General features: G+C 38.4%; 1 protein-coding gene across 2 annotated transcripts in view; it reads left to right on the top strand.

The window, feature by feature from the left end:
* Positions 1-10,053, top strand: part of ZBTB16 (zinc finger and BTB domain containing 16) — a 179,871-nt gene extending 169,818 nt beyond the window's left edge. For both annotated transcript variants that reach the window (XM_088448540.1, XM_088448539.1), the window contains one exon: positions 3,076-10,053. In XM_088448540.1, coding sequence (XP_088304666.1) covers positions 3,076-3,305 — 230 coding nt within the window. In that variant the 3' untranslated portion in view covers positions 3,306-10,053. The remainder of the gene's footprint in view (positions 1-3,075) is intronic.
* The last annotated feature ends 2,445 nt before the right edge of the window (positions 10,054-12,498 follow it).

Raw genomic sequence — 12,498 nt, 5'->3', positions numbered from 1 at the left:
TGTGTTCTTAGGCAAAATTGTGAGTGTGCCCACTCCCTTGGCTGAGAAGCAACCCCACACATGAATGGTCTGAGGATGCTTTACTGTTGGCATGACACAGGACTGATGGTAGCGCCCAACTTTCCTTCTCCGGACAAGCGTTTTCCAGATGCCCCAAACATTCTGAAAGGGGATTTATCAGAGAAAATAACTATCCCGGTCCTCAGCAGTCCAATCCCTGTACCGTTTGCAGATAATCAGTCTGTCCCTGATGTTTTTCCTGGAGAGAAGTGCCTCCGTTGCTGCACTTCTTGACACCAGGCCATCCTCCAAAAGTCTTCGTCCTGTGTCATGCTAACAGTAAAGCATGTCATTAACAGATCAAAAGCACGTATAGAACTGGGTTTCAGGTTCTGTTAAATATTAATTAACTACTGTGAAACATCAATTCGTTTATTTAAAAAAAGAGTTGTAGTGACTGCTTACTTTACCCTATTCATAGTCACATAAATTGAGATCAGGAAATTATGGAATCAAAATGCTTAAAATTTAATATACAGAATAAAAACTGCATTTTTGGAACACTTTTTAAGAGTTAAACAATTGCCTATATACATAGGTGTGCACAGGAGGCGGCACTTCCCCCTCTGCCATGTCCTGATCTACCCCGTCCCCTCCTCCCTCCGAGACATAGGCTACTCACCTGGGTGGCCAGGTAAATTGTCTATGTCCCAATAGGAGGGGGGACGGTGTAGACCATGCCAAAGCAGCACCACCTGTGCCGGCTTCTGCGCACGCCTATGTCTATATAATGAAATCTAATAATTCCATTAGGTGGGACTTCTCCAGTGTATTATATTATATCATATTTCCCTTTTCAAAGTAATAGATTGGAGACCGTATGCTTATTTTCATGTCCAATTTATAAAACCGTATAGATTTACATAAAGCTATGTACACATGTGTTCTTGCTCATTTAGTCTCAATACGCCATGCAGCGCGATATGCCTGGCATGAGTGAGCTGCCAGGTCCCGGGCAACTCTGCTAGCCTCAGGCATCTGTTTATGCTGGAATCGTGTCTAAGGGGTAAATTTACTAAAGTGAGAGTTTTTAGAAGTGAGTTTTAGAAGAGATGTTGCCCATAGCAACCATTCAGATTCTACCTAGCATTTAACTACCACCTTCTAGAAGATAATAGCAAGAATTTGATTGGTTGCTATGGGCAACATCTCTTCTAAACCTCACTTCTAAAAACTCTCACTTTAGTAAATTTACCCCTAACTCTCAATACGATGCGACTCGGGTGCACCAGGAGACTGTGCTGATTAATAGGATATGTGACACTTGTATATCTGTGTGTGACTGAGTCTGTAAATGGAACTTGGTGTAGAAAGAAGCTGTGGCCACTGCATTGTAGCACTATGCTGATTGAGAGACTCAGTCGCACACAGATGTACAAGTGTCACATATCCTATTAAGCAGCACAGTCTCCTGGTGCGTCCTAGTCACATCGCATTAGATGCATTTTCAGCAAAATAAAGATGCAAAAAAAAAACGCCCAGTGCTAGCGGAGTGTTACGGGACCAGACGCCCAGAGAGAGACTGTTTTGTGCGACTGCAGCAAAGAAGAGGGATGAAACCTCTAAGTGCACTTTTGGAGGAGAAATTAGATCTGAAACACATAGTTGCTATAAAGTGTCTATACATCCTAGCAGGGACGTATCTATAACGGGTGCGGGGAAAAATATATTTCTGATATCAGATATCAGATATTAGACTATAAATATATTGAACAAAGGGCCCGATTCAGACCTGCTCGCGAGCGCAAGCGGGTCGATGGTGGGCCAATGCACACGTGCAGTGTGTGCAAGGCGCTTGCGCAAGCCCCCTAGCGAGTGAGAAATCACTTATTCCGGGACTGTCGATGTTGATCAACAGCTCGCCCAGTTTTGTAGGCGGGGAGGGGGGGTGGCTGTATAAACAGAGGCGTTCCCGAAGGAACGCCTGCCATTTGTGGGCGGCCCTACTGACATCACTCGTGATGTCAGTAGTGGACTTCCTGCTCTATTAGTGCAGGATGTCCACTTGGCATTGCGAGTGCTGAGACCCTACAACAAGGGTCTCCTTGCAATGCTGATGGTTGCTATAATCGCAACCAATGCCAGGCCGCTCGCAGAAGCTGTGGGTGGTCACCCACAGCTGTGCGAGCGTCCTGAAGGCCGAAATAAAAAAAAAAATGGGATGCCCTGATTCATAGTGAGCGCACGCAAATAGCGTGCGCCTCTGAATCAGGCCCAAAGTCAGCGTATGAGCTGAAATTGTTAGGAAGGTGACGGCCATCATTTTAAGTTTTGTTCTGAAATACTATATACACCTGGGCATGATTCAGCAGCGTACGCAATTGCAAGTATGTACGTCGACTGATCGATTGTTAAACACTGCAATCGCACTGTGATTATGGATGCACAGAGGGATCTATCGCAGAGTGAGTGACTGGCTGTGAGCTTTTGGGGGTGGTGATGGGGGAGTGGTCGGAGAAATGCAAATCTGTCTGTCATTTCCTGGGCGTGCATAAATTAGCCACTGCCATTGTATACACAGCATGAGTACTCACTGTGTGCGACGAGACTTGCAGTTTCTGCGGCTGGTCAGACCTGGTGTAAATGCTGCATGATGGGGCGATGTGCGTCGATGGTACCAATGTATACACAAGAGTACGAGGTAGTACGGATGTGAGAAAGCAGCAATGAGCGTGTCTGTGCCGGATAAGCTATGGCAGGCATTATCATACATTCGCAGATGCGTTCCATGCAAATTCGCAGCTGCGTACGCAATAGCGACCCTTACTGAATTAGATCCCAAAATCCTTAATTTGCATAGATTTTTTATTTTTTGGCTGCATAGAGGAAACTATTGCAATCATGCATTTTGCTAAGCTTTGCCTAGTTGTCTACAACCCTTTGGTAGATCTCTACACTTAGAGAATGGTGATTTGCTGCATACATATGAATATCATGATACATTGGGAAACTAGATTTGCAAACAAAAATGTCAAAAAAAGTTTTTTGGAATAAACCGTTTTCTGTCTGTCTTAGGTGAAAAACCATTTGAGTGCAAGTTGTGCCATCAGCGCTCACGAGATTATTCTGCCATGATCAAGCATCTTCGAACCCACAATGGAGCCTCTCCTTACCAGTGTACCATCTGCCTGGAGTATTGTCCCAGCCTGTCTGCCATGCAGAAGCACATGAAGAGTCACAAACCTGAGGACATCCCTGCCGACTGGAGAATTGAAAAGACCTACTTATACTTGTGTTATGTGTAGTGGGATAAGCAAAATGTTTGAGGAAGGTGAAATTCAAAGTTATATGGGAAAGGCCAAGCAATATAGACCTCTAAACGAAAGTCAGAACTCACTTAAAAGCAAAAAAATCAAACACATCCACCATTTTTTTGGCTTTTTTGTGGGCAGGTTAAAGCTCTTCTGAAAGAAGGCCTAATGGAGCTTGTTTTTTTGTTTTTTGAGATTGAGTGGGGCATCTTGATGAGAATGAAGACCAGCCCACCTAATTATTAGGAATCAAAATGATGGTAGTTGGTAATTTCTTCAGAATTTACCACGAAAGTGGAGGGTGAATGTTTTCCACATGACTATATAGTACTTATGCCAGTATGGTTTTTAAATATGACCATAATAGCATTGGATATTGGTGGCGATCCAAATATAATTTTACATAAAATGTTGAAACGTATATTGGAGCTTAATTCAATTATCATTTCATCATCTTAAGATATGATTGGATACAACGTTATGAACAAACGTCCCTGTTGACTTCATTGGGATGAATAAGATGACCAAACCAGATCAGCTGGATTTGTATAAAAATGAAAAATAAAAAAATAAAAAGTATTGTGCTCTATTGTGGAGCATAAGTTTGTAATACCATGTGGTATTCACTTGTATTTTGTAGCACTGCAGGGGTTTGAAACCTCAGATTTTAGGTTTGCCTTCAATAATGTTTATATCCACTGATGATGTCAACTCATTGTTCAGTTTGGATGTGTCATTTGTATGTTATTTCATACTTTCCCAATCTTCCTCACTTTTACTCACACTTTCTTGAAGGTTTCGAAGCTGAGCACTTTGGAAGATAATTACTCTTCATTCTGGTGGAAAATACTCCCCTAGTAAAGATAGGCAATACAACACACTTGGAGACAATTGGCAAACCTAACTGAATTAAGCTTAATTAGGCCCATATACTGTCAGCAGGCCTAGACAGACCAATGGAAAGTGATCTAGTGTTATTGTGATATATATATATATATATATAATATATATATATATATGTATATATTTATATACCAACAATAAAAGGTCTTGCTCATCTATTTCCATACTGATATGAATTAGACCAAACTTCACCTACATTAGAGCCACTATTATACATGGATGTGTTTGGTTAATTTGCCAGTTTCCCATTTCTTCATCTCTGAAAAAAACTATTTTCCAGAATCATCTTGTGACTATATTAGTACGTTTTCACAGAGGCCATTTAGTTAATAGGGGGCTGCTTCTTTGTATATATTTTTATTGTTTCATTTTGTTTAGCACATTGTACTTGAATTTTTTTTTTTATGACCTCATATGTACCAATGCCTAATTTGAGGCATTTTGTTACTTTAAGACATGTAGTAGGAAAACTGTGCCAACATATAGAATGGGCAAGATGAGAGATTATCTCATTTATTTTTGTTTCATTTTTGTTTTATTTTTGTTTTGTACCAAATACGGTATTCAATCTAGGGTTGACGTTGCCCTTTCACATTGTGGTTGGGCTTTTTTTTTTTTTTTTCATTCATGAAAGCTACCTCTTAACCCGTTTGCTGCGAGAGGATCCTACAATACATTTAAAACAATGCTTTATAGGTCCCTCTGACAGCTAAATGGTTAATTATGTTATGTTCAATGAAAAGACAAATGCTGTTTCTTGTTAATCTTATGTTACGCTTAATGATTATTTTCATCTCATTTTTTTTTCTTGCTATTTTGTTTGTGAGTAAGCTGCGTTTATATAAAATATAAGAGGTTTAGGGTATTCTTTTGTAGGTAGCCTTATTGAGGAAAATGGGAAAAAAACAGAGGAGAAATTAACCTTTTTTACTAAGGGGTCTTGCCTTTTTGACACCTTGGTTGTATTAAGGGGCTAAGAAACCACTGTCGTTTTCTGCTATTTTAAACCTTAAAAACTGATTTGAGTGGTTAAAATGGCTTCCCATGTTAGAGATGTATTAATGTAGCTCTGTTGGTTAGTGGGAGGGGAGTGAAGGATCTGTGGTTTAAACTTGAATTTGTGAATAGAAGTTTAGAAACATTTTTTTTATTCATAATGTGAAGGTGATGAAAGTATTAAATCTCTTGGCAGGTATAAATATATTTTTCTCAGTATGTACCAATGCAGGCAAAGGCCGGACACAATTTGCAAGGCAGAAATGTTAGGTGTTTGCAAGAATATTCCTCACAGGACACAGGGAAATAAGGGATTAAAAAAAATATTCCACAAAATGAAATGCAAACTTCTTCTTTTTTCTATCCCTTCCCTGAGGAGTGTGCTCTGAACTTTCTCCTCCTCAAACTTAACGAAAAACATGAAATATTGGAAGGGTTGGGCAAAATATTTGCAAAGTTGTGATATTTTTGTAATATTTGTTAGTCTTTTTGTCAGTTTTGGGCCTACATATATATCTATATATATATTTTTTTTTTGTAATGTGAACAGGACTCTGTGCGTGTGTGTGTCAGTGTGTATGCACGCGTGGTCAAGCAGTACACTGCGTGTTAAATTGTATTGGAAGTCATACAGTATTGTGCTTAATCAGAGACTCTGCTTCTGTCTGGTATAGGAATGTAAACGTTGCTTACGGTTATTGGTTCAAGACCCTGATAATACACGTCATAATCAACACATTCATGACCCCTCTTGATTTTATTTTATTCCCATTATTACATGGCCCTCATGGAGAAAAAAATGTTGCTTCGGGTCAATTTTGTATACCTTCACCACTTAACAAACAAGTTACTGAAGCACGTAAACCAAAAAATTTAGGGACATCCTGAAATAATGAACACCATCATGGTAACGTAAAGTAAAGTTTAGAGCATTGTATGTCAAAAACATAACAAATGTTATATTGGAAGAAGCCGCTGTAAACTGTTGTTGGATTAATGAAAGCAAATATCTATTTTATTGCTATATGTTACAGCATAAGTGCATTTTTACATCATGTTATTAAATAAGCACAATTGTGCACTATGGTTATATAATTGAAGTGGATATGTTGGTGCTGTATAATATTGCATTTTGTGTTTTTCCAATTTGTTTGAGTCCAAACTCTTTTTATTTTATTTTTTTCACCTGAAACCGTGAGGCAGTGTTTTCATTTCTCTGAAAAGCCAGCTACATGTTGCCAGAGAAAGGCTTCTTTATTCTTTGTGCCTAAACATTTTCTTCCTTTTTTTTATGAAAAAAAATTTAAAAAAAATCTTTAAAAAAATTGCAGGAAAACTGTGTCCAGCTACAAAACGTGTATTAAAGAAAAAAAAAAATCTGCTGCAGTTTATCACAATTGTTCTGACTGTAACAGAGCAGCGTGCTTTGGATATAAGATCGGGGGTGGCAGTGCCTCTAATGTTTCGGTAATTACATAATTTTGCAATAAAACTTTTAGGAAACTTTAACTGACAATTAAATATGACATAAATTTTGTAGGGAAAAAATGTATAGGGATTTCCATTAAATCCAAGCTACGAAACATGCTAGGTCATTCTTGTACAATTAGTTTAAAAACAGTTTTATCTTCCCAATTACATGATCATATTTTAATTTTCATTAACTTGTAAATTTATCCTTTGTCCATAATTGACTTACCTATTCTAAATATTAATAGCAGGAGATTACTTTTAGTCATATGCCCGGCCGGACCTATTCAATTAGGTCCTGCATCCCGCGTGTAACACTGAGTTTTCCTCATAGCCTCTGGAGCTGTTAGGAAAAATGAGTTAAAAGCAGCCTCTAACACTTCACGTGCAATTCCAGCATTTTACACCAAATTACCGTGTGTTACCACAGTGTTTACCATGCTGGGAAGATGCTGAATACTTGAATAGCATCGGGAATGAAACCCAGAGTTTTTTTTCCCCACGCAGTAAACTCCAGTCCAGTCCTAATTGAATATGCCACTTTACTGTTCCTGGACACACATGTATAATTAGAGAGCACTCTATATTAAATAATGAAAGGTACAGTAGACACTATATAAATACCATCCAAATCCTATGTATGTGTGTATGTATACATACTCTGTACACAACCACCTACATTTAAAAATAACCACAATTATGACAAGTATCATGCTTACTTTTTATCATAATCACCCTTAAATTTGTTCAGTTTAAGTGGGGAATGTATTTTTATCCAATATTCTCATTAACTGGAATTTCATTATCCATAGAGTCACCCCTGAAATAAAGTCCAAAGCAGTCAGTCTGTTCCATTGTCCTTGTTGTACCTCTCATATTGTGTTTTGCATGTGCTTTGTAAAGAGGCCTGGTTAAACCGCAAAATAATCTTTCCATGTATATGTGTACAATTATTGTAGCGTTAAAGGACCAACTGCCCTGAGGGACCTAGCAAATTACGGCTTTCTTTTTACCCTCCCTGGTTTATAATTTTTTTTTTCTTTTGTTGTTTATCGTTTAATTTTCTTACTTTGTTTTTATTGCTAACTTGTATTTCATAACAGCACAAGTGCCAGTTGCAAATGCTGTCAAAAATAAATTTAATAGAAAAAAAAAATCAACAAATTAATAATGAAATGGAATATAGTGTTTTTATAAATGGATGTTAACCATTTTTATGCCGGCGGGTTTGGCAATGTTTTGGCAGACCCTCCTGCATTAAAGTGATTACATGTTAAGTCTACCTCAGCACCCTCTGCCTAAGTTTAATGGGTGCCCACTGGTTGTGTTGCCTAAAATACTTTACTTTTTTTTCACTTGTCTCCCTCTTTTTAGTTTGTGTTTTTATATTATTTTTGTTTGTGTTTTTTTTTATTCTTTGTTTCTTAAGAAATCAGTGGCTCATATAAGGTTCAAAATATAATCAATTAAATCAGATATTTTTTTTATAGTAAGCTAATGCATTATAAAGCCTAGTCAGTAGCGTGATGATCCTTGCACTAATGGTATGTACAGTACATTTGGTGCAACATAAAATATTTTGCTTCATTAGTCAGCATATTATTATTAGTAGGGAGTTACTGCAAAGTTGTGCCTCTTTTGCATGATATAGCCACTTAAGTAAAACGTTATATTATCTTTATTGAGCTGACCATAAAATAAATCCTTTAACTCCACCCAACTTTATTCTTTGTGCAAGGCTTTGCTGAGAAGCCTTTCTGGAGACAAATCAATATCTTTCTTGGTAACAAAGAAGTCCTATTTGGCTTTTCAACTTTGTGAACTAGTGCTTGGATGCTAAGTTGAACTGCCAGTCCCTTGTCCAGTTTGGCAATTAGATGAGCAAGGGTGGTGGGAAGTGGAACCATAAATCTATAGAACACATCCAGTGGAGTCCAGCAATAGTATAGTAACAGCAGCACACTTTCCTAGCCCTGGAAATTGTAGGCCGCTAGGACACCTCTACAGGTTCAGAAGAGTCTTTTATAATTGTAGTATTGCTGTCTGATGCCGTTGCCCTCTGGGTTACAAATCTGAAATGGCGTATGCATTTCAAGCGGTTACCATGGTGAACCTATTGAAACTCATCGCTAAGGAGCGAGTTGAAGTAGATTAAGGTATGTGTTAGGGGTGGTCAAATAAAGATATATATGTTCCACTTTTAGTGGTCATTATCTCGGATATTGCATACTAATACCCCTGCATCATTTCACTCTAGAAAAACTGTACCCTTGTATCAAGAATTTTCTAACTTGGCATGTTGGGTATTCTCCAATACCCATGGCTCCAATACCCATGGCTCCACATTTACACTCTTCTGGAGGCCTTGAATATCCTGTTGGACCTTGGTATCAGTCACTTATTCTCCAGAAAGTTGTGTTGCAATTGTGTATGTCGATTGCAGCCACATACTTTATAATCTGGTTGTGTGGCGCGATACAGTGATTTGGGTCTCCTCATCTAACTTGGGTTTTTTGCCATATCTGATCCAGTCAGATTTTGGTTGGGTATGGCAAGCCTTGAAACAATGTAATAGCCATCAATTTTGTCCCGTTAATCAGTGACCATTCAAAATCACACAATGTTTGACCATCTTTGGTTACTACTGTTGGCCTTTTTTAGTTTAAGGGGTTCATTAAGGTCAAATATAAAAGTCCTACAATTGTCGGCTTAGCGATTTGTAAACTTTGGATATCAATAAAGTCAGTGCAAGCGTTTTTTAATTCGTTTTCGGCTTTGATACAACAGTACAGTTTGGCTTTTCATCAGAAATGCACAGTGCATAGAAAATGTGTGTGGGGAATAAATTTGTACTTTATACATAGTAAAGTAAACACAATTGACAAAACCTTAATGAGCTTCTGCTTTACCAATTTTTGCATTGCTTTTTTTTAACCTATTTGCAAAAACTCTTCCTTCCTTCCTTTTTTTTTTTTTTTGCTGAGCAGATGCAGTAATCTCCAGAGGGCATAGCTACATTACTGACTCTCTCCCTCTCTGTGCCACTTTCTCTCGCCATGCTGTGTAGACAAGCATTTCCTCTATCTACAGTGTTTCTCATTCTCTCTTGGTTTTCTGTTTGGGTTTTTTTTCCCTTTGCCGGAGAAAAAAAATTTGAATAAAATGCTGCAGGATTTTTTTTCTCTCTACATTGTCACTAAGTGAAGTTTGTGCCTTGTATAGCAAAGAAAATATTTTTTACATCCTACTAACAGTAAAATAAATTTTTTTGTAGTGAACATTTTTTGTATTTTTATTTATAAGTCTCATAAAAAAAACAAAAAATAGCAAATGTTCGGTTGTATACCTTAAATCTGCAGTTAGAATAAAGTTAATTCCATTGTCACTTTGGTATGTGCAATTTTGTGTCTTTATTATTATATTACAATTACACAAAGATTGGTGTGGTTTGCGTTTCATGATGTGACTGTATATTTAAATGTGTAGAGAAGTGCATGTCTGCTCTGAGTTGGTGGTAACCCTTAAGTGACTTGAGTTCTGGTAGATTATACTATCAGGCATAGGAGCCAGGTCTTTGGGTGCTGGAGCACCCCTAATATTTGTGGTCACACTATCCAAGTCTATGGATGCCATTTTTCAGTCATATGTGGGAACCCTCCTCAATAGCTTTGAATAGTTGTCGCCTATGCTACATATGTCATATGTACTATAAACCTGGCATGTGCTTATAGAAAAAAGACAATAAAATCTCCCAGCACACTGCTGTACACCAGCAAAACGCTGAAATGCTATTTGTACATAAAATGCAGAAGTTTTAGTTACACTTCTTTGCAAATTTATGAAAAGCCTCTTGCCAGGACCAAACCCACACATGTTTTCAGGTAACATTTTCTGCCTTTTATAAATTAAACGACATTTATTAGAGGAAATTTGAAATCGGCAAAACATTTTTACAAAAATAAAAGTGAGGTAAGTGCTGGTAAAGATGTTACCAGTATCTGATTTGCATCCGAGGATCTGTGACAATTGAGGTGGATGCACCAGAAAGAGGAAAGGGATCTTTTGGGGCAATAGGATTTTGCGCTATATATGACAGATTTATGTAATTATCTAAACATAGTATAAAATAAGGAATCGGTATGAAATACCGCCGGCCGCATGGTTCGATTCCCGGCAGCGCCTGGCTGACAAAAGCAGAGTTCCTGGCAGCGGAAGCCCGATAGCACTGGAAATCCCGATCGTCGATAAGGTAAGTATAAACTAACGTAACCCTCCATAGGGGTGCCTAACCCCCCCCCTTCCCCGCTGCCTAAACCTAAGTCCCCCGGGGGTGTCCAAACCCTAAGTCCCTCCCGGGTGCCCTAAACCTAACCATCCCGCCCCCCACGGCTGTCCACTCGCGGCGCCTGGCATCCCTTCGATCGGGATGCCGGGCGCCGGTCTCCCGGCATCGGGGAAATGCCCGGCGTCTACATCTAGATGCCCAGCATTTCACCCTCGCCGGGATATGACAGTCGGGAAGCCAGCTGTCGGTATTAAGGCAGCCGGTTTCCCGATTGTATACCTAAAATAAAGTCCCTGATAGGCATCTGTCTGTTTGTTCAGGTTAATTTTAAGAACCACTGGACAAATTTTAAAGCTGTTTTTACTATTCTATAGAGCATTTGTCGATGAAGGTTTAGGTGTTTGAACATTAATGTATGACAAAAGGGAGCCAAGCAGTGGCTATTTTAGTGAAGCAAGTCAATGAAAAAACGTACGTCCGGGCACTTTCTTGGCTTACGTTGCCTAAACCGTTAAAGATATGTCACAGCGATGGACTTTATTTAACACCATGTAGAGATTGATATATATTATCTGGTCTCTCAACAAAAATTTATGTAAGCCCTGTTTACTGATACAAAATTTCAGTTTTCCCTTCTTTTTTTTACCGTTCCTATTTCATTCAGGTGAAAAACGATTCTTCTCAAACGAGTCCAATTCCCGGTAAGAGTCTGCTTTGGCATGACAATAAATAAAGTTCACTTAACGTGGCTGGAGTTGACAAAAAGTCTGTTTATCTCATGGAAAACTTGGCCCTTTTGTGTTTCATGTCAAAACTAAATCTGTTTGTGTTAACGTCAGTAGGGAAAACGACTAATGTCGTCTACAAGGCAGTCTTATAAGACCTTAAAAAAAGGCCATCGCCGTAAATTCAAAATTCAAATTGCTCCCATGCGAAGCCGGGGCTGGTCTTTAGTACATATAGTATAATTTAAAACCTTTCTAGATTTCACCACAAAATTTGATGGAGAGTATTCAAATCTGCTGTCTGAGCGTAGCATCTGGAGTACATGACGAGGGTCATTTTCCTGAGTTCCATTAAATTGCTGAATAGAGTTGGAAAGAGTTATTTTATTCTGCAACTAACAAACAAATAACAAACAATATACAGTGGCATCACTGACTATAATACGACTCAAGGTTATCTGAGTTCCTTGAATAAAGAAGGGTTGGTCTTGTGGGAAAGTTTATGTGGAACAAAATTCCATCAAATAAGTGTTGTGCAATTTGGTTTGGTCATTTTCACATTTACCAGTTTCTGTTCTATTGCTGTCGTCCTCAAGACTATAGCTTTGTTGGTTTATTGATTTTGCATGTTCCTTTTCAGCACATCATAGAATTAATCTTTTTAACTCAAAAATGCCGGAGTATATAAAGGAATAACTACAATATTTGCACAGAATTGGCAGGATTTGGTAAAATTATGTTTCCCTTGTTATAAGGGGAATCCAGTCAATATCCCGACAAAGGGGATGCTGGCGCCGGAATACCAAAG

The sequence above is a fragment of the Taudactylus pleione genome, unplaced genomic scaffold (assembly GCF_031769625.1).
Source record: "Taudactylus pleione unplaced genomic scaffold, aTauple2 ptg000457l, whole genome shotgun sequence".
Classification (NCBI taxonomy): domain Eukaryota; kingdom Metazoa; phylum Chordata; class Amphibia; order Anura; family Myobatrachidae; genus Taudactylus; species Taudactylus pleione.
Note: the sequence above shows the minus strand (reverse complement) of the source record. Positions and strands in the feature narration are given on the sequence as shown.